This window comes from Rhinolophus sinicus, linkage group LG05, assembly GCF_036562045.2.
Source record: "Rhinolophus sinicus isolate RSC01 linkage group LG05, ASM3656204v1, whole genome shotgun sequence".
In the NCBI taxonomy this organism is placed as follows: Eukaryota; Metazoa; Chordata; class Mammalia; order Chiroptera; family Rhinolophidae; genus Rhinolophus; species Rhinolophus sinicus.
Genome location: NC_133755.1, coordinates 169,496,882 through 169,519,826, shown reverse-complemented (window position 1 = coordinate 169,519,826; position 22,945 = coordinate 169,496,882). Strand labels below are relative to the sequence as shown.

General features: G+C 35.6%; 1 protein-coding gene, 1 non-coding gene and 1 pseudogene across 3 annotated transcripts in view; 1 reads left to right on the top strand and 2 right to left on the bottom strand.

The window, feature by feature from the left end:
• The window catches only part of PPIL4 (peptidylprolyl isomerase like 4), a 32,633-nt gene extending 19,593 nt beyond the window's left edge, over positions 1 to 13,040 (top strand). For both annotated transcript variants that reach the window (XM_074333698.1, XM_019746943.2), the window contains exons 11-13: positions 1,662 to 1,758; positions 5,776 to 5,923; positions 11,304 to 13,040. In XM_074333698.1, coding sequence (XP_074189799.1) covers positions 1,662 to 1,758; positions 5,776 to 5,923; positions 11,304 to 11,555 — 497 coding nt within the window. In that variant the 3' untranslated portion in view covers positions 11,556 to 13,040. The remainder of the gene's footprint in view (positions 1 to 1,661; positions 1,759 to 5,775; positions 5,924 to 11,303) is intronic.
• A 2,502-nt stretch (positions 13,041 to 15,542) lies between these two features.
• LOC141571940 (U6 spliceosomal RNA) lies at positions 15,543 to 15,654 on the bottom strand. Its single transcript, XR_012496982.1, has one exon. It is a non-coding gene; the product is annotated as a U6 spliceosomal RNA (small nuclear RNA).
• A 5,287-nt stretch (positions 15,655 to 20,941) lies between these two features.
• Positions 20,942 to 22,945, bottom strand: LOC109455395 (small ribosomal subunit protein eS19; annotated as a pseudogene).

Sequence of the window (22,945 nt, the reverse complement as noted above, 5' to 3'; positions counted from 1 at the left end):
CACTTCTTTGGTTGTTCTAGATGCAAAACTCTTAAAGTTTTTTTCCTAAAGTTTAGTTATTTATTTTAGTTGTCATATGGTCCAAGATTGAAAAGATTCATAAAAATGTGGAAAAAAGTCTCCCTTCCACTCCTGCCCCTCATCTACCCAATTTCTCTTCCCAGAGTTAGTAACACTGTTCAACCTGTTTCTTTTGTAACCTTCAACATACATTCTTTGAATATGCATATATATGTATTTTTATGTTTAGAATTTCCTTTCATGTTTTTTCCCATATATACTTTATTTACATATATAGTTTTATATATAGTTTTCTCCTTTAAAAGAGAGAAAAAATATATATATTTTAAATATATTATATATATATATATATATATACACACACACACACATATTTTATATACTTGGGGTGCCAAAAAATGTATGCAAGTGGACACTTTGGTCAACATTACTCAAGCAGTAGTTCCCGGTAATCAGAAGTGTCTGGACGCTGATGGTAACCACTTTGAGCACCTCTTGAAATCGCAGAAGTCAAATGTAACTTGTATTCATCTTTTGTTACTATATTGAGTATTACAATTTTAATACAGTTTTTTCCTTAAAATGTGTAGACATTTTTTTAGCACTATATATTTTTTGGATATATATATGGTGTGTGTATATCTATGTGTGTGTGTGTGTATATATATACACACACACACATAGATATATATACACACATACAAATATACATACACACACACACATTTTTCTCTTTTAGGAAAGGAAAACACAAATGGATGCAGGCTGTACATACTGTTTCTGTACCTTGTATTTGTCACTTAACAGTGTATCTAAAAAATCAGGTCACATCCGTATATAAAATGGCAGCTTATTATTTTCAGTGGCTGCACAAAATTCTGTTGAATGTATATATCATAATATATTGAACCAGTCCTATTAATGGACAATCAAGTTTCTAATCTTTTATTCTTCTGTGTTCTTTGTATTACCTCTGTACATGACATTCCATATATTTTGAATATATGTGTGTGCTTTTGTGTGTGTGTGTGTGTGTGTGTGTGTGTGTGTGTGTGTGTATCTATCCATCGATCATTGATCGATGGATAGATATATCTCAAATAAGTTCCTGATAATGGCATATCAAATTCATGGTTGAATCTGTGATATGCTGAAATAATACGGATTTTGATTTTTGATCCAGTGTTTTTAAAAGATTTCACTTTGGCAATTATTTACCCTATAATGCTAAATTTTACTAGCATTATTCTTTTTTTTCTATAACACTTTTCTTTATTTCCCCTGATTTTTAAGATTTTTTTGTTTTATTTTTTACTTAAGAGGAAGAAATAGAAAGCACTACTTGAATGATGTGCTGAATTGTTTGGTAGTATTTGAAAGTTTGGCGTTGTCATATTCACATATTTCATTAGGTGGCAGCATATGGTTACCTAGCAAAATGGATATCGGATTTCAGTTAAAATAATAATGGAGAATGAATTCTTCTTCTTCTTCTGTTCTCTTAGCCTTTTTCTATCCCCTGATATATATGCCACTTATAAAATAGCTCTTATATATTGTACTTCTTATAAAATAATTTTTGTTTTTGATTAATAAGGTGACCTTTCCTCCAAGTTATTTTTTCTTTTTTTAATAAATAGGTGGAAAATACACCAAGAGTGATTTCAAGGAGTATGAAAAGGAACAGGATAAATCATCTAATTTGGTTCTGAAAGATAAAGTAAAGCCCAAACAGGAGTATCCTTCATAAGAACCAGTTAGTCAGTATGTGTTAACCATCCACTCTGTGTAGTGCTGTATGATGTTACAAAAAGCCACCAAGGCTGTAGAAGACAAGGTCCTGAATCTAGATGGTTTGTGAAGGAGTCATTTCATTTATGTTTATGTTTATCTCTTTTCACTGCCTTTGCTTTTTCAGTATGTGCTTTATTATATAGAGAAAGTTAGGGTTGAAATAAATCTTTAGCCTAATTCTTTTCCCTCCCTACTCTTAGGTTAAGATTAACACTTACTCTCAGAAGATCGTTCAGGTAAGGTTCATATTTCCTGTATATAATTGTAATGTTTTAAATTACTCATAGAAATTTATTTTAGCTAAGCAAAATCCTTTGTGCTTAGCTTCCTCATATGTTTAAATTCTTTGGAGATGGTGAATATGTAGACAACAAAATCCTGTTGTTTTACATGATTAGATTGCTTCTTTCTGCTTAGTATGTTGTCAGTCTGGCAACCAATATTTGTTAGATTCCAATGGTGTGCAAGAGTTGACTTTTATAGGACTAAAAAGAAATCTATTGACTGTTTAATTTAGGTTCTTCCAAATTTTATGTTGAGAGAAGTAAGAAGCAATGAAACATACTGTTCATATTAGGTCATTTTAATTTTTCATTGATGTTCTTATTATAAATCCATCACCGCACACGTTGCAAAGGTTCTTTTGTGATTCTTTCTGTAAATGGTTTCTTTGTTTTCTAGTTTCTGTTGGTGTGTTAGGGATTCTCTTTTCCCATGCTATATAGACGTTTCTCTTCCAAGTCATCATCAAAGAAAGATGACTATTGGGTTGACCTGTTCTGTACTCATTTTAAAAATTGTGTCGACTATCGGTAATACTAAAGCATTGCAAGGTGTTAAAGCTGGATAGAGTCTGCAGTGTACTGACATAATCAGCATGAGGAGAGGCTTTCACATGTAGGCAGACTAAGCAGTAAGCTAAGATTTAGTCTGAAAAAGTAAACATTATTTATCAAATCTTTGAAATTAAATTTAGGACAACCAATAGTAACTGCAGCTGGAAGAAAGGGAGTGTGTAGGACAAATAAAAGGAAGTACAGTCGTAGAATACAAAGTAGAAGGAGGTAGTTCAGGCTGAAAAGAAAAGAGTATGGAGTATTACAGTGTTTTCAATTCAAGATGATAAATTACTAAGAGTGAAGAAAAGAAACGAGGCATGATAGAGAATAAATCTCTAGCCCAGTAATGTCCAGTAGTACTTTCTGCAGTGATGGAAATGTACTCTCTCCACTGTCCCATGTAGCTACGCACCACTTGTGGCTATTGGGCATGTGGAATGGAATGAGGAGCGGAATTTTAAATTTTGTCTAATTTTAATTAATTTAAATTTAAACAACCAGATTTGGCTAGTATTCAACAGTGCCTGCATTTAGTCTTTTGAGGTTGATGGAGAAAACAGACATGTCCTGGTGTAAACCACTGTTAATTATTCTCAAACAGAATACTGAACAAGAAAAAGGAAATTCATGAATCTGACCCCGTAGGATAGTCTTTATGTTCTTGTTAATTGATATGTTTCATTGTAGTGAGGCAATAATAGAGGGATAGAACGTGTGTTTGTAATATGTAAGATGAATCTATATTTTTTCCACATTATATATTATGTATTACGTTCCTTTGTTACTATGGCAAAGAAAGGGGATTCAGATAATAATCGCATCTGCAGATAAGTTGTCTTAAATCAGTTAGAAAGGCATGGTAGGGATATACTTGATGGATCTTGAGAGAAAACAAAAGCTGTAAGTAAGGGTGCTAATAACAAGGTGAAAAAATAGAAGTAGAAGGAGAGGGAAGTTTAATTTGGCCAGACTAAGCCTTAGGGAAGAAATTAGGGAAAAGAGGTCAGAGAGATCATAAATATGTGTTTCATTCAAATGATTTTGGAGAGATTTGACATATTCTAGAAGTGTTCATTATAGTGGTGAGTAGAAGACAGTGGGTAAGTGAGGAAGAAGAGATACAACAAGGGTCTTGGTGGTGTGACATGTAATCAGTAGATACTTAGTGGTGTGACATCTATTACGTATCCAGTTTAGCAGTGAAATGTAGCCCCTGCCCACATAGACTGTATGTTTTAGTATTGGAGTAGGGGGAAGAACAGACATTAAGTAATTATGATGAATTAAATATGTCTATACAGTTGCAAAGAAGTACATTTGTGGGATATGGGATTTTAAATAGAGGAGAAGGGTCAGGGAAGACCCTCAAGGAACACTAAAAGAAGTGACATGAAAGCTGCAACTTGAGCCTGGGGGAGAGGAGGAAGGCTGAGGTATGGTGCTGTTTTCTTTAACTGTGATCTGTCATTTAAGAAAACAGTTTATGTCTTGACCCCGCACAACCCAAGTGTAATCATTCACATGCACACATCATTGAACAAAAATGTCATAGTGTTTTAATTATGTGTCATGTACTCTATGGCCTGTTCTATGTTATTAAAAAATGTTGGCTGTGACCCACTAAATGTATCTTGCATCCCATTGATGGATTATGATCAGTTTAAAAAACACCTCTCTCAAGCATTTTGGGCAGAGGGAGAAGCATACAAAGTAACACACTAAGGTGAAATCATAGGCAAGGGCTCTTGAGCTTGTATCTGAGAAGATCCAGAAGTACTCTGGAAACAGTGTGACATAGTACAAAGGAGAAAAGAAGTTAGAGATAACAGAGTAATAATAGGATGGTACAGGCTGACTAGCCATCTTTACCACCTTAGGAAAAGTGAGGTGCAGTTTTCCTATTTAATCTTAGGTACAAGTGAGTCATCCTGAGGAGAACATAGGCTGTGGCATCGTGAAAACAGACATGGAACCCTGGTCCTGAGGGAAGTGTGTCTGCAATTACTCTGCTTCCACATGCCACTCACGTAGCTCTGCATATTGGGCTTCCTCATATGCTTTCTTTCGAAACCCACTATTCTAGCCTTTGTCAGCCTTCCTCAAAATCTGTTTTAGAATTTGAGATTATTTTCATCAGAGGTTGTAGTAGTTACACATTTTCTTATTCTAAGGCATCATAGTGTATTAGAGAAAATGCTTATCTCTAAATTAAAGGACATTATCTGTTTTAATTTCACATTTATGTGAAATTAAAAAAAGATTCACTCATAGTTCTACCATCTAGACAAATTATATTTTTTCTCTCTCCTTGTTCCTTTCAAGCCTTGGTCTTTTATAAAGTTTTGTAAAGTTATGATCACCATATAGTATCTACAGTTTTTGCTTCAATCTTTTTTCACTTTTAATTTTTCATAGACACCTTCCCAGGTTTTTTCATAGCATTCATTTATCATTGCTAATAACTTCCTTTATAACAATATGTCGTGTTGAAGTACTATGGTATATTTAAATGTGTATTTATTACTGGGCTTTTTGTTCCCATTTTCTGTTGTTAAAAATAATCCTATTATGTATACCTTTGTTCATTTAACTTGTTATTTCAATTTTTTATAGATTCTTACTTGAATTTAAACAGGATAACTGTTATGGATTGCTAAATTTCCTCCAATAAGATTGAACTAATTTTATACTTCAAAAGAAGAGTCACATGAATGTACCTTTTATATAGCTTCTGACATTGGAGTTTTTACTATCTTAATTTTTTCTAGTTAAACGTGTGCCTCATTTTGTAAGTTTAAGTTTTTTCATTATTGACACGTTTCCTTATTTTTTTAGGTACTTATGTTTTCATTTGTGGATATAGTTTTACCCCCTCTATATTTTCTTCCCACTTACCAATTGTTAACTGCTTACATACAATCAGCGTTCCTCCCATTTTTCCTGACTATGTAATGACAAAAAAAAGGGAGTTATTTTGTTTTAGAAATAAACTATGCTTATAAGATGCTTTTTTGCTTTAAAGTTACCTTTAGCCTCATGGCCTCTTTTATTCACCAGATTCTTAAGTTTTGATGTATTAGCAGTGTCAGTTCTCATATTTGTCCTTAACTAGCTGGTACAGTGCAAAATATGACCTTATACTAGATGAGGAGGCAGAAGACTCAAAATCAAGTCACTCACACACAAGCAAAAAACACAAGAAGAAAACCCGTCATTGCTCTGAAGAAAAAGAAGATGAGGACTACATGCCAATCAAAAATACTAATCAGGTACTTCTAATGTCCAGACTTAGCTATGCAGAAAGAAATGTTTTATCCCTTTGTCAGTTACATCTTAGTGATGTAATTTAGGGGGTAAGGGTAGAGTTTGGAAGAGGGATGGGTATGTTCTAAGTCTAAAATGGTCTAGAATGGTTTCACTGGGGTAATGAACTTTAATTTCAAGAATATATATCACAAATGATGAAACATTGTTTTCAAAGTAACTTAATATATCACATAGTTCCCAATTGTGAGGCAAGTGATTTCCATACCTGTGGATACTCATTTATTTCCATCAAGTACAAGTGTGGTTATGCTAAAAAAGTTCTCATTTATTGTTTTATGTACAAGTTTTGTGTACAACATTTACAGCTCTGAGGTTTTAGGGCCTGTAAAACACCTTTTCCCCCTTCCATATTGTATATATGAAATAGAAACAGCTCTCATAATTCACTTGATAATCCCAAAAGCTTTCCTGAATAACAAATTTTCTAGACAACGATAGTAAAAATTTTTTAAAGAAAATTGATAATGAAGAGAAGAAATCATTCCCAGCCTGCATTTTGGCTCTTGTTTATATGAAAAGCAAATGACATTACAGCTTCTTGCTTTTGATTTACCATGTGAGGACATTTGAGCAGAGCCCTGGTGGGGGACGAGGATTTCAGTAGACAAAGGTGAGAAGGAACTCATGACAGTGGGAATGTCAAGTAGAGACACAGAGATGGAGAAGTGTATGTAGTATGGTTGGCAGAGTAAAGGATTTGTTGTCTGAAAAGCTAGGTTTAAATTTCTACACTGTTAGTCATTGATGTGACCTTAACGAGTTATTTAACTTTCTGAGCCACAGTTTCCTCCTCTGTGAAATGGAGATTATTCTTATCTCACAGGCATAATTTTAGATTAAGTAAAAAATAAAATGTGTGTGCAATCAGTTTCTCCACTAGCTTATTATTATTTTACTATTACAGTCAAATGACTGTTTTAGATTAGCTGGAGTAGTTTCTGTAGTAATGTCATTAACTGGATTCACATTTTAATTAATTTCTTTGCATTGATAAGGATCGCTTTCAAATGATTTTTGGTTTGTAGTTTTAAAAATCATTTACATGGTTCCAAGTAAAATTTACCAACTGGGACATACAGGGAATCGAGCTTCTGTCCCCGTCCCCTCCACCTGTTCTTTTCCCCCTTAGGGAACCATTTTATAAAGTGTTTTAATCTTCATTTTCAAAAAAGGTTTCAGCAAGTATATCTTTTATATATATTCTTAGCCCCCTGTTTCCTAGGTAGCATGTTTTCCTACTCCTGGCTGTCATCCAGCAAAGGCATAACCTCTCTTCTTCCCACAGCCCATTAGCCATCTAAAGATTGGGTCACCTTTGTTAATCCGTCAAGTAATCCACACATGAATCAGTAATAGCTACACCAGTGTCCTTACAGTGTAAGGTGGGTTCCACTGTCCCCATTTCACAACAAAGAAAGTCAAAACAAAGGAGGTGAAGCAGCTTGCCCGTAGTTTTGCACAGCTAATAAATAGTGGAAGCACAATTTAAATTCAAACTTGTATTCCTAACAACTGTACTGCTGCTGTTCTTCTCTGGAAAAGATTCCTGTCAGTTTTCTTTCCTAAATCCTATTGTCGTTCTAATATAATTTGTCCCATAGTAAATACTCCACTATGATCTGATAGGAACATCTCCTTGTTAATTTCTGTACTCTGTTAATTTAGCCCAACATCACCCCGGCATTTTATAATAACATAGGATAGGAGATTACTGGTGGCTGTATCATATTTCTATGACGATTTAGTTAGTATGTTTTCCACTAAAAATCCTTAATTCTTACCCCACCCCATGTGTTCCTTTGAGCTACAGCTCCTCATCCTGCCCTTGTACATAGGTCGTCAATGAATTTGGGCCTGAGATACACATTAGTGTCTGCATTTTAAGTCTGTTATTCCCCCCTCTTTTTGTGAATCTTTCTGTTGTTTGACTACTTAAAAATTTATAGTAGCACATTTCCTTCTCTTTCGGCACAGAATAAAATGCATTGAGTGTTATTTTGGGGGGATATTGTTAGTATTCTTTAGAGAATTTTAAGACAGTTGGCAAACTATAAAATTGTTAAATTCCAAATAAGCTCCTAACTTTATTTCTCCCCTCAGAAGTGTATTAAAGCAAATTGAGGTAGCGTTGGTTGATAATAGTAAGTAAGTTTCAGGTATACATCACTATAATTTGATGCCTATATAGAGTGTGCTCACCACCCAAAGTCTAGTTTCCACCTGGCACCATACATTTGACCCCTTCACTGATTTAGCCCACCCACCACCCCCTTCCCTCTGGTAACCACCAGTCTGTTCTGTATCTGTGAGTTAAAGCAAGTGTTTTTTGAGTTTATACTTCCATTTAATAAATCAGCTATACTAATTTTATCTTATTTTTTTCTTTCAAATAAAACAGCATCCATATTTAAGATTTCAGTGGGCCCCATTGTTTTCTGTTATTCAGATTTTTATCATTTTGATTTCATTCTCAAAAATACAATCATTAAAGGGAATTTTCAATACGAGGTAATTCTCAGGTATAGCTCAAATTATTATTTGTTGGCATTTTGTTTGGTGAGCCTAGTTTCCTAAGAATGTTTTAACTTATTTCTTCAAGTTCTTTGTTTTTTATTGACTGACAACCTTACTGTTCAATTCGAAAACTTCTCTATTTAATTTTTCCACCTCATGTCTTAATTCCAAAGGTGGTTACTGTGTTGTTGAGGTTTGGGTTTTACTAGGGTTACAGGAAATGAGTACTCAGCTGTGGGTTGCCTGGCAGAGAAGTATGCATACTGGTTATCAGTCCTTTGTGGTTTTCATAGGTGTTTAGTATTCTTATAATCTTTTTGCTCTCATTTTAATCCCTTAATGTTATTTTAGTGATTTAGATTTAACTAAATCTTTGATTTAGTCACAGAAACCCAGCAAGGATAGCTTTCAGTTAGACTTCTTTTCTGACTGCTTTGCATGAAATCGTTGGCTAGGGTAAGTTGGTTGCTTTAAACTGGCCATTTTATGGTTTTTTTCCCTTTCCTTTTTAGCTGCATGCTAGTTTAATCATCTTGTTCTATGTCTTAAATGTATAAAATGGTAGGATTTTTAAAGTCTGTACTGGAAAGGACTTAGAGTTCATCTAATTCATTTCCCTCACCTTAGAAAGGACGCTCCTGACCCGACAGGCCCATGAACCTTTATGGTGTAGTGGGAGAGCTGGAACTTGAATGTTTATTTTGATTCATTCAGGTGTGTGCTATTTTTTCATTATTCTGTATCACCCCTTTCCAATTTTGATGTCAAGTTACTGATCACTTAAACAGTTCTCTCCAGCCGACGCGGGTCGCTTGAGTCTCAGTTTCCTTATTTCTAGAATGAGGATGACACTGTACTCCCAAAGCCCTTAGCGCCATGCCAGCCCTACTCAGAAGGTCTCCTCTAATACAGCTTCACCCAGGCACCTGAGCTTTCCTCCTTCACACACACAGCTAATTCTTCCTTGCTTTTCAGTTTTCACTTACACTGCTTGCATGAGCAAGAGGTCTTCTCACAGCCAATCCAAAGCCTCTCGTTCTTTAGGGCTCATCTCACGTCCTAACTTCTCCATGAAACTTTCCGATAAGTCTAATCTCAAGAGTGTTTCTTGTCTGACACATTTCCTTACTGGCAAAGACCATTGGAACCTAGAGCTGCCCAACTTCAAAGCTTGTGTAGCTTTGAAAACTACTCCAAGTAGAAGTTTGTTCGGTTTCAGTCCATTTCAGATTTTCAGCTGCCTCAATTTTTTCAAAGAATTAAGTACTGCATAATCTCTCTCTCTCTCTCTCTCTCTCTCTCTCTCTCTCTCTCTCTCTATCTCTCTCTCTCTCTCTCCCCACACACACAAACAGCATTTAAGTGCCTATGTGTGTAGTAATGTGCTGAAGATTTTATATTTTCACATCAGCAAACAGTTTCTGTTTTAAAAGTTTATTATCTCAACCAATTCAGAAATTAGGTGTATAGACAGAATAGTGCATAGTTATTGTATATGTTAAAAGAAGCACAAAAAATTATTTTATCTAAGGATACCGTGTTTTGCTGGAAAATTGTTTAAAAGGTTAAACCAAATACCTACTCCTTTTTATCAAATCGAATGATAAGAACTATCATTCTGGGACTCGTATCAAATGATAAGAACTATTGGGATTGTGTAGGAAATCATGAATCAGTTTATAATGCTGTATTTCACAAACACTGTGATTATATAGCGTCATGTTAGATCTCTGTTCACACGCTGCAATGTCCTTGTCAGGCGTAAGTCATCCAGACAGTATATGGAATAATTATGAATCATTTTCTTAAAACCCGGTCTTTAACCCTGGGTATCCATCACTAGATTTTAAACCTTGTCTTTTACACCTGTTATAATAATGTCTATGGTGATAGAGTTGGGACCCTTGGGAATTCAATCCTTCGAATTTTCCCTCTGAGAAATCTTAAGAAAGTTGAATTTTACAAACTGTCTCTTGAAAGAGCATTGCCTCTGGTCTTTTTAGATTTCAGCTACTTGCTGAGGTACTCATTTTAATTTGGGGTAAAACACAAACAAATAGAATTGTTGTAATTAGCCTTCTTCTATATAGAAACATTTTATATATATATATATATATATATATATATATATATATATATATATATATATATAAAGAATAAAATTAAATGTACCCACTTTATTGTCTTTGTGGCAATGGATTATTCCAGTGTTTTAAAACTAATTTTTAAGAATTATGTAAGTAATGATTTTAATAAAAACATATTAGCCTAGTGTAAACAAGGAAAATTTATTTGAAGATTTGGGGAGGAGCTGTTATAAAATAATCACTCAGACCAAAGTATGCAGTATCTGTTCTTTTTTTTAACTGACTTCCTACAACCTCTTCTGGCTATGTTATTTAAATGATGTCTTTATAGGATTATTAAGGGAATTTTAGTAGTTTCATTGCATATCAATGATGGAACTACATTTTGGGGGAGTAGGAAAGAGGCAGGAGAAAAGGTATTGCAATTTTGATGTAAAGACTTATTCTAATTTCAGTTGGGCGATTTCAATTTCTTGTTTTGGGATCTGATCCTTCAGTTCAGCTGAAATAGTAGATACAAAGCAATGAGATCAATAAGAAAAAGAGTTCAATCTTTTTCTGAATTAGTTTTGCTTTATAATTGACAAGACTTTTGGCATTAGTGGGAGTGTTCAAATTTGAGCTGTTAAAATTGCTTTCTAAAGGTGGACTTGTCTAAGTTTTATTAATTGACGATGATTTTCCTGATTCATTTGTAATTCTCTCTCCATTCCTTTGACAGGATATCTACAGAGAAATGGGGTTTGGCCACTACGAAGAAGAAGAAAGCTGTTGGGAGAAACAAAAAAGTGAGAAGAGAGACCGACCTCAAAACCGCAGTCGTAGCCGATCTCGAGAAAGGGATGGCCACTACAGTAACAGTCACAAACCCAAATACCAGGCGGGTCCCCATGAAAGAGAAAGGAGTAGAAAGAGGGACCGAAGCAGGAGTCCTAGGAAATCCAAAGATAAAGAAAAATCTAAGTATAGATGAAAGATCAAGAATCAGACATGAGGAGCTAAAATATATTTTACTCTCATCTAAGAGTACTAGAAGTTCTGATTTTTGTCAAAGCAGTTAAAGACTCTGCTTTTTTTTTTTTCACACTATGCTTATGGCCCGTTTAGATTAATACTGATCGTATAGGGCACAGAAAGACAATAAAGAATTGAACATTTTCTTTGTATACTTTTTTACACTAATGTTATTGTTATACATATAAATAGCCTTCATTTTTAAGTCTTTCACATTTTCCACTTTTTGAAAATGAAGTATTTCATACTTATAAAAATACACAAACATGTATATATATAAGGTATAAAGAATAATAAGTATCTGTATACCCCTCAGCCAGCTTAGAAAATGAACCTTATCTGCATTTTAGAAGTCTCTTATGCCCTCTCCTTCTCAAGTAATTATTAGTATGAGTTTTGTGTTTGTTATTCTCTTGCTTGTTATAGTTTTACAACACATGTATGTATCCCTAAAGGAAATGTTAAGTTTTACATGTTTTTGAATTTTATATAAATGGTATAATGTATGTTTACTTCTGTGACTGCTTTTTTTTGACATAGTACTTTTTCAGAGTCGTTCATTTTTTTGCTACATAGTTTTCTGAATAGACCACAGTTGATCCATTCTGTTGATGGACATTTGGAATTTGTGTGTTTTGTTTTTGCTATTGCAAACAATGCTGCTATGAATACTGTAGATCTAGGAGTGACAATGCTTGGTCATGTGATACAGATCTTCATCTTTACAAGATAATGCCAGACTACGTTCTACAGCAGCTGGACCAGTTTATACCCTCACAGCCCTATGTGAGTAACCTTGGTTTCGCGTCATCTCCAACCCTTCTTAATTTTAGGCTTTTTAATTTTGCCAATCTAATGGATGGTAAGTAGTATCTAGTTGTGGTTTCCAGCGAGAAGACTGCTATTATCTTTATTCTTTAATGTGTTCTTTTTTTCCTCTGGTTGCTTTTTAAAAAGATTTTTTGATTTTTAAGCAATTTGATTGTGGTGTGCTTGGTATGTTTTTTTTCCTTTTCCTTCTGCTGTGGCTGTTTACCTGTGGTTTTATGTTTTTCATCAAATTTGGAAAAATTTTGGCTATTATTTCTTCAGTTATTTTTTTTCTGGCTCTCCCCTCTTCTCCCTTCTTTCTTTCTGGACTCCAGTTGTAGGTGAAGCCACCTTGAATTGTTTCACAGCATGTGATACACAGTTTTGTTTTGTTTTTTAAGCTTTTTTTCTCTTTGTATTCCAAATTGGGTGGTTTCCATTGCTATGTCCTCAAGTTCACCAGTCTTTTCACCATAAGTATCTAATTTCCTATTAATCCCATTGAGTGTATTTTTCACCTCAGACATGATATTTTTAATCTTTAGAAGTTTCATTTTTATCTTTTTTTATGTCCTCCATGTCTTTCCTTAACATGCTCATGCTTTCCTCTATTATTTGAACATCTGGAGTATATTTATAATAGCTATTTTCATGTACTTGACCGTTCTCTCTCTGTCATTTCTGGTGTTTCTATTGGTTGTTTATTTTCCCCCTCATTGGGTTGTAATTTCCTTCTTTGAATGCTTTGAATGGTAATTTTTGGATTTTACATTGTTGGGTGCTGGAGTTTTTGTATTCTTTTAAATATGTTGAGCTTTTTTCTGGGACATAGTTAAGTCATTTGGAAGCAGTTTGATCCTTTCGTAGCTTGCTTTGAAACTTAATGAGGTAGGACCAGAACAACCTTTAGTTAGAGCTAATTGGCCCACAACTGAGGTAATATCCTGCTCACTGATCTTCCCTATGCCTGGTCTCTTAAGAGACTTCTCCACTCTGGCTGTTGGGAACTAGAACTCTTCTGAACCCTACATGAACTTCCAAATTGTACCCCCTGTTCTTTTCTGGTGGTTCTTTCCCACCTTTAGTTTCTTCACACACATACACTGATTAGTATTCAGTTGAAGACTTGGGAACCCTTTGTACGTCTAGTAGTCTCCCTCTGTATCTCCCTCCTTTTTCCAATACTCTGCCTTAAAAGTTTTATCTTAGCTCCTCTAAGTGCTCTGCCCAGGGAGCCTTCCAGGCTCATTCTGGATCCATGTCCTTATCCTAGGGGTACAGCCTGGAAGCTCCATGCAGTAAGCTCGAGCAGTCATAAGACTTTCCTTGTTTGTTTTCCTTCTTTTAAGAGCCACTGTCCTGCACTAGCTGTTGTCCAATGTCTGAAAAACTTGGTTGTCTGTATTTTGTACAGGTTTTTAGTTGTTTAAGATGGGGAAGGTAAGTCTTGCCCCGTTACTCCATTTTAGCTAGAGTGCAAGTCTCTGTTTGAATTTGCATTTCCTGAATGCTAACACTGTTCAGCATCTTTTCATGTATATTATATTCATTCCTGATTGCTCTTTGTGAAAAGCTTTTTTCATGTCTCTTGCCCATTTTATGTTGTCTTTTTCTTATAGATTTCTTTAAGGAGTTTTTAAAGTTAATATTAGATGTTGCAAACATCTCTCAATTAGTGGCTTATTTATTCCCCTTTCTATTTGATGCCCTCAACTTTTTAATATGAAAAATTTCATACAGAGGTAGAAACACAAAAACGTGAACATCCATATGCTTTCCACCCAGACTTAACAGTTAATAACATTTTGTTGTTGAACAGTTTGAAAATAAATTGAAAACAATGACATTTTACCTTTTGATATTTTAATATTTCACCGTGTATTTCTTAAAAAGCAAGTGACCTATTTAACTACAATAGTATTATCACACTTAAGAAAATTAACAATAATCCCACCATATTACATAATACATAATCTATATTCAAATTTCTCTGAATGTCATTTTTAGGGGCTTATTTCTTTTTAAACCCAAATTCAATCAAGGTTCACCCACTGCATGTTGTTTCTGTCCATTTATTCTCCTAATCTAGAAGAGTTTCTTACCCATCCATTTGTGTCCTGCTTTTTTTTTTTTTTAATGACATTGACTTCTTGAAGATTTCTGGCTAGTTGTTTTGTAGAATGTTTCACATTTTGGAATTATTTAATGGTATCTTCATGTTGTCCTCTGGCTTCTATTTCCTGTAAACTGGAAGTTAGGACTAGATGTTTGATTAGAATTAGGCTGTATATTTTAGGTAGAAATTTCTAAGTTTAATGTCAAATTTATTAGCCTTTTGTATTTTGTTTAAGAAATCCTTAATAAAGATATTCTCCTATATTCTAAGTCATAAAGTTTTGTTTTTACATTTAAATCTTTAATGCTTATTGAATTGTATGTGTGTGTGTGTGTGTGTGTGTGTGTGTGTGTGTGTGGATAGACAGACAGACAGACAGACAGACAGATTAGACAGACAGACAGACAGATCCAAATTCACTTTTTTAACATGAATATATATATAACCAGTTGTCCAAAACCTATTAACGAATGATTCATTTATTCCTTGTTGATCCGTAGTTCCACTGCTGGCATACAAGTTTCTACTATACATATGTGGATTTTGTTTCATGGGTTCTCTATTCCATTGGTTTACTGTGTATCCTACTGCCAATGCCAAATGTCTACATTTCTATAGCTTTATAGAACGTCTTTATTTAAGCAAGTCCCCCGACACACACCTGTTTCATTAGGAATGCCTTGGCCCTTTGTTCTGTGCAATTTTGGAACCAACTTGCCAGATTTCCCAAAGAATTCTGTTGGGACTTTAATGGCGTTTGCCTTCAAATGGTAGATCATTTTGTGGAAAAAAACATCATAATACTGAATCTTCCTATTCATAAAGATAGCGTGTCCCTCCATTTAGTTCTTTAAGCTCCTTATAAAATATCTTTTGAACTTCTTTTTTTAAAATTTGCTCCTACTTTCCTTATCTTTTATGTTCTATTGTAAATAGAATCTATTTCCTGACATAAGTTACTTATATTTTTTCAACTTTTTATTTTGAGATAATTTTAGATTTACAGAGGCGTTGCAAAAATAAAATTTGCTATGGTTGATGAAATTTGCATATCATCCTTGTGCAGAGGCCGTGCTAATCATCTGTGTGGGTATCATTCCAATTTTAGTAAAAGTGCTGCTGAAGTGAGCACAGAAGTTATATTTTTGATTACTGTTCATATATGCAACCATTTTACTAAAGTCTTATATTTAAAATTTGTTTAAGGTTTTTTTTGGGGGGGTCTTTTATGAGGACAATATCTGCAAATAATTGTTTTTCTCTTATTTAAAAATTTATTTTTAAAAATATGTATACACTTATTTGTGATGGTGGTGATCTTTTAGTGCTGGCTGTTTAAAGTTTCTAGTGCAGTGTTGATAAAATAATGGTTTCTACTGATTTTAGCTGGCTAAATTTTCTAGTGCAGTGATGAAGTTGGCCTAGAATTTTCCTGTTTTTCTATTGCTCTTGTCTAATTTTGATGTCCAAGTTATGAGATAAGTTAGTAAGTGGTCTCTCTCTCTCTCTTTCTCTCTCTCATTCCCCCCCCCCCCCCTTTGTTCTCCTGAAAGAGAAGAAAAAGATTTAAATTATCTGTTCCTGGAAAATTAGATAGAGCTTGCCTCTAAAATTGTCTGAACTTTGTATTTCTTTTGTGAGAAAATTGAACTATTGATTAGGTTTCAGTGGTTATGGAAATGTTAGCTTTTCTGTTTCTTTCAAATGTTTACTCATTTTTGTTATTGCATTTTTCTGGGAATTTGTCATTTTCATTGAAGTTTTTTAATATAGTGACGTGAAGTTACTCAGTATATTTGGTACATTTTTTTTACTGTCTTTTTATTTATATATTAGTCCTTGTTTTAGTGTGTCTCAGAAACAACATATAGCTGGAATATTTTTTAACTTAAATTTGGGTTTAGTCCTAATTATTTACTGATGTACTTGGATTCATTCCTTGTTTTGTGCTTGTGTGTGTGTGTGTGCTTTTTTTCCACTTCATTTTTCTTTCTAACTTAAAACGTTAAAAAGAAATTCCATCCTTCCCCCCATCGTTTTTTTTTTTTTTTTATTAGTTTCAGGTGCACAAAACAATGTAATAGTTAGACATTTATCATTTATATCCCTCACACAGTGACAACCCCATCATTTTTGTTTGGGGGGAATTCCTTTGAATTTTACCATCCATACTTACAGTGTACATGTTAATATTTTTGCCTTCCTTTAATTGAAGATCTTGTAAATCTTTAAGTTTAAATCATCCCTCTTCCAGCTTTTGTGCTGTAATTCTCCAGTATTTTAGTCTTAGCTTATGATTTTTAACCTTACAAATTAGACCTTTTTGTTATTATTGTTTTTATGTAGGTTATTGTTTACATTTACCCATGTGTTAACCAGTTTCATTACTCATCATTCTTGCATCTCAGACCTTTCACCTAGAATAGTTTTTCTTCTTTCTGATGGATGTACTTTGATACACCCCTTTAGTGACATGACAGTCTGTTGATGGTTAACCTTTAGTTTTTGTTTATCAAAAATGGCCCATGTTCACCAAATCAGTTTAAAGTTGATTTTCTGTGTACACAATTCTAACACAGTTATTTTCTCTCAACGCTTAGAAGATGTTATTCTATTACTTTGATTTCTTATTGCCCTGGAGAAGTTCATTGTCATTCCAAATGTCATTCCTTTGGAAGTAATGTGTCTTTTCTTTCTGGTTGCTTTTTTGTTTTTGTTAATTGAATGTTTAATTTTGAAGTAATTGTAATCCGCATGCAATTGTAAGAAATAAACAGATCCTGTGCCCCCTTTGCCGTGTCTCAATGGAAACACAGTGAAGATGCAGAACATTCCCATCCTCACAAGGATGCTTCCTGTGGCTCTTTTATAGCCGTGCCCACTTCCCCACCGCTCCTATGCCCTCCTATCCCTTGGCAGCCACTCATCTATTCACCCTTTCTATAATTTTGTTATTTCAAGAATTTTATAAAGGGAATTACAAGTTCTCCACATTTTTGCCAACATTTGGTGTTTTCACTGTGTTTTGTTTCAGCCATTCTGATAGCTGTATAGTGGTATCTCATTGTGCTTTTAATTTCCATTGCCCTAATTGATAATGATGTTGGACATCTTGTCATGTACTCATTTTGCCATCTTCATACCCTGTTTGGTGAAATGTCTCTTCATGTCCTTGGCCCATTTCTAATTGGATTATTTTTACTTGCAAGTGTTGAGAGTTCTTTATACTCGTATATTCTCGATACTAGTTCTTTGTTGGATATGTTGTTTGTAAATATTTTCCCCCAGTGTGTAGCTTCCCTTTTCATACTCTTAATGGGGTCTTTTCAGAGCAAAGATTTTAAATTTGTTAAAGCCCATTGTATGAATTTTGCCTTTGATGGACCGTGCTTTTGGTGTCAAGAATAAGAAATTCTTCTTCTTGATCCTGAGGTTTTTCTCCTATTTTTCTGTAAGTTTTTTTTTAACTGAACATTTATTAGATTTCCACAGTAGAGAAGCTTAGATCCTGAACAGAAACAATTCATCTGTAAGTTTTTTAGTTTTACATTTAAGTTTGTGATCCATTTTGAGTTAATTTTTGAGTGAGAGGTGAGAACCTTTTTTTTGTTTTGCTTATTGACATCCACTTGCTGTAGCACCATTTGTTGCAAAGCCTCTGGCTGCTTTTAAGGGTTTTCTTTGTCTTTGTTTTCTAGAGTTTCACTATGATGTGTCTAGGTATGGATTTATTTTATTTATCTTCATATATCATTTGATGATATATCTTGTCTTAATGTGTATTATGTCTAATGGCTTCAGATTTTTTGTTATTCTGGACACTTTTCTGCCATTTTCTCTTTAACTACTGCCTCTCCTCTACTTACTCTATTTTTTCCTTTTGCAACTCCAATAAGTTTTATTTTAGGCCTCCTCATTCTGTTCTTTGTATTTTAACCCTCATGTTTTCCATATGGTGCATTCTGAATAATTTCTTCACTGTATTCCAGGTCACCGTTTCTTTCTTCGTGTAAGCCCAATCTACTATCTAACCTGGCCACTAAATTTTAAATTTCAGTGAATCATTTTTTAGAAGTTCTGCTTGATTCTTTTTCAGATTTGCATGGTTATGCTTGATTTCTTGTCCTTGCTCATTTATTTCCACTCTGTTTTACTTATGTGGTTATTATTTTTTTTCCATTCCAATATCATAATTTCTTGAGAACTTAAATCTTTAATTTTTTTTGCTTCTAACTCTTGTACATAATGGCTTCTTTCCTTGTGTGTTTTAATTTTCTTTTTTTGTTTTTACGCTGGGAAAGCATGATTTGAAACTCCTAAGGTAGCTAAATTGAGGATGCTTTTGTCCAAAGAGGATTTATATTTACTTGTCTTTCAAGCTCCAGATAATACTATCGCCTGGGGCCACTTTGATTTCTTAGTGTGTCGCTTCCATGCATATGCTTAGTGTCCCTTTGTACTGTAGACCATAGCAAGAGTTAACAGGACATCAGGGAAAACAAGTCTATTGTAAGGTTTATAACTGTTTCCATCATTGCGGAGCTGCTACAGATGTTTCTTTTCCAGCCCCGTTTTCTCTGATGATGAGCCCTGCTAGTCTCCTGGCTTTATGTGAAGAGCTTAGATTCTGTTTCCCAACTCTCTTTCAGGCCCAAAGCCGGTCTTCATCAGTATCCCTCCTCGCTGTGGCCTGAAGTTTTCAGTCCTGAAGCTCTACATGAAGAGCTGGTGGTTTGCTCACCATTTTGTTAATACAGTTTTGGGTCTTGAGGAATTTCCCTCACTGTCTTGCCATCTTATCAGTATATTTAAAGTATGACCACTGTAATTTATCTAGCATGTGACTGTTTCACAGGGGACGGGAAGGGGGAGGATGAAGGATGGCCCCAATTCAGAATGTCCAGTCCACCACACTGCGGAGAGCAGACTTCTCTCCAGTATTTTACATAATTCTTAGCCATCAATAGAACATATTAGAATGACATTGCAGAACAATTATATCACCCTGAATAGAGAAAAAAATAAATATTCTTCATACAAATGATTCTAAAATGTGGCCTGAAAGAATAAATGAGCAAGAGAGAAATGGTTGAATGTGATAAGAGTAGTGAGAAGAAATGACCTACCGACATGTGAAACTTGACTTTAATAGATTCAGTGGGAAAAATAAAAGTAGTAAAAATTTCTAACACTAGCATTTCAAGGAAAAGCTGATATTTTTTCATTGCAAAAGCTGATATTATAGGTACAAAAGACTGAAGTTTTAACAAAGATGCATGTATGGAAACACTGAGTTCCCTTAATTAGAAAGTGATTTTAATGGCGATAACCTCGCATCACTGTCCATCACGTATCCTTGAGTAGATACAGGGCAGTTATGCGATGTTACTATTACTGACACCTGGTAAAGTGACTGTGTCTCCTCTTTCTTCTACTTTGCTTCTCTAGGTTTTAGGTGAACTCTTAAACCCAGGCTCCAGTAATATGTTCTACTCACTTTTGCTAAAACCAAATTAAAAATTGAGTGAGCTGTAGGTAGTCAGATATTTTTTTTATTAAAAAGAAAAAAAATAGTTATGTTGAGACTAAAATTGCTCACTAGTTTTACATTTGCTATAAAATTTCAAGTTGATCTCTCTTACCAGTTGAATTTTGGAAGATACTGATCAGAACTGTTAAAGGCTCAAAGTAGAGAAAATCCAAATATGTGTAGCAAAATAAACTTTAAAGAGATTCAGACTTATACAAATGTCTTTTAATAAATTGGTTGCTTTTTAATTACTGAAAGATATTTCAGATCTGTTTTCCACTCATCATAAAAAATTTTGATCTCAAGTTTGACATTTCTTACCCATCTAGACTGAGTCACAAAGAATGCATAATAGACAGTAAAATCGAAATCACAGAAGACTTACCTTTTAGTGGCTGTTGCTATGAAACTGTTTTGATGGGAAATTTTAGAGAAGCTTATGCTTCCTGTTGTTAAATGATCGAATATGGAGATCCCCTTAATTTTCAAAATTGTTAATTTTTTTAAAGCAAGTAATCTCTATTATTCTTGCTAATGGGACAGTCTTTATTCTTACCATATCTTACCCACCCAGGACTGCTAATTAGGGTTAATTTTTTTGTTTGCCTCTTCTCCTATTCCTTGTGCATTGAATGGGCAGATGGGCAGGGGTTTTGAGAGATGTTTATGTGCAATTAAAAATCTGTATTGCTATTGTTTATTTTGCCTAGGACAGTACACGAGGAAGCTCTAGACACAAAGGATTGCAAATATGGCAACATACTAGCAAGAGCGTTTGTATAAAAGGCGAAGTTTAAAAAGTGCTGCCTTGTGGTCAATCTAGAACAAGACCACACTAACCTCTGGTTCCTGAAAAATAAAAGTTTTGTTTTGTTTTGTTTCCTCCAAGGGCAGTTTGGTCAGGTGGAGAGAGCTTGGGATTCTGAGTCAGAAAATGTGATCAAGAATAAAGGCAAGATGCAGAGGGGAGAGCAATCGTGGTCAGACTAAAGCAGAGGACTGCCTAAAAGGAGGAGGAAGTTAGGAAAGAGAGAGAGAGAAGGGTGGATTTAACTTGCCAGGCAATAGAAAATTGCAGAGCTAGAACATAGAATGGGCACCACAACAAAAATTTTTCATAGTCACCCCATCTTTGCCACATAATCTCTTTTTGTTTTTTTAAACGAAAGAGGCAATTTATGAACCCAGCATCATTTGTTCTAATGTTTCTTGTTGGCAGCTGCCACCTGTCTGGTGATTCTGTCCAGATTTTTCTGTCCCTGGGGTATCAGTTTTCGGCCCCCATCCTGGTCCGTTTCCATCATTTTCAGCCGCTCCAGGGCTTGGAGGACCTGGAGGGCCACACGCTTGGAGCCGCTGCCGAAGTGGCCTGGCATGACCCCGTTTCTCTGACATCCTCCATAGATCTGGGTCATGGAGCTGAGACCCAGGGGTACAGATGCCACGTGGTGGAGGCAGCTGGTGTGTAGAACCAGTTCTCATAGGGAGCAAGCCCTTTATGCATGGGCAGCCTGACGGTGGCCACCCATTCGGGGACTTGCAGCTCCCCGGACTTTCTGAGGAAGGCTGCCAGAGCTCTGACGGGATCCTGCTGGTTCATGTCTTGGACAGTAACTCCAGGCATCCTGCGGCCTGCGCGCTGCCAGCCAGGGGAATGGAATAAGCTCTCATTTGGTGTTGTGGCAAGTAACTCAGATATCTTTGGAATGGTCACGGATGGACATGCTTTTAGTAGAGCTTTGATACGGTGTAGGGTTAGAATGGAGACCGGCTGGTGGACGGTGCACACCTTATACTGTGCTCGTGGGATGTGTGCAGAGCGCCAGCCTGGAGTCGTCCTGAGAGCAGGTACCTTGTGTGATTTCTCTGCACATCTGGCATGTACGAGAGCACCTCACTGGTGGGAAATGGCTCTCAAATTCTGCAGTCACAGCATATGGCAGTAATGCATGTTTACTGTTATCATAACTTACGTTTCATTATTACATTGATAATTATCTACTACTCATTCTCTGAAAAGCAGCCAAAGATACCCATTTTGTGGCCTATGCCCCTAGCAGATGCTTATGGGAAATAATGTGACGGGCCTCACCCTCACATCTGCTGGATCTTCAGGTTTGTCCTGCATGTCCTTGCTGCACGACCCCAGCTTGTGGAGGCACAGGCGGTGCTATACCAGGAGCAGACGGCGCTTCTGGGCCTGCCAACCGGCCCTCGAGGCACAAGGACCCGCTTCAGAGCGCCTCTTCCTGTCTTCTCATTGTATAGTAGGAGTGTGCTCGGCCCAGGGAATGGTTATCCAAACTACGAGCTCTTGAGAGAAGGTGATTTGGGGGGTGAGGGGTATATTCGTTTCCTATGGCTGCCATTACAGGTGACCACAAAATGAATGGTTTAAAACAACAGAAATGTGTTCTCAGTTTTGGAGGCTCGAAGTCCAAGATCAAAGTGTTGGCAGGGTGTGCGCCCTCTGAAAACTCCAGGAAAGATCCTTCCATGCCTCTTCCTACCTCCTGGTAATGTTCCCTGACAGCGGCATTGCTCCAATCTCTGCTTCTCTTTACCTGGCTTTCTTCCCTGTGGCTCTTCTGTGTCTCTGTATCCAAATTCCCCTCTTTCTCTTGTAAAGACGCTAGTCACTGGACGTAGGGCCCACCTTAATCCAGTATGACTGCATCTGAACTTGATTTCATCTGCAAAGACCCTGTTTTCCAAATAAAGTCACATTCACAGAAATTGGAGGTTAGGATTTGAATGTTTCTTTGGGAGGGGAGGCACAAGTCGACTCACTGCAAGGGGTGAGGTGTATGCAAAGTTCAAGAAAAGCCTCTGCAGCACTATGGCCAGAGGCCAGCAAAGGTGTTGTTGAGTGAATAGTGAGTTGATCCTCAGA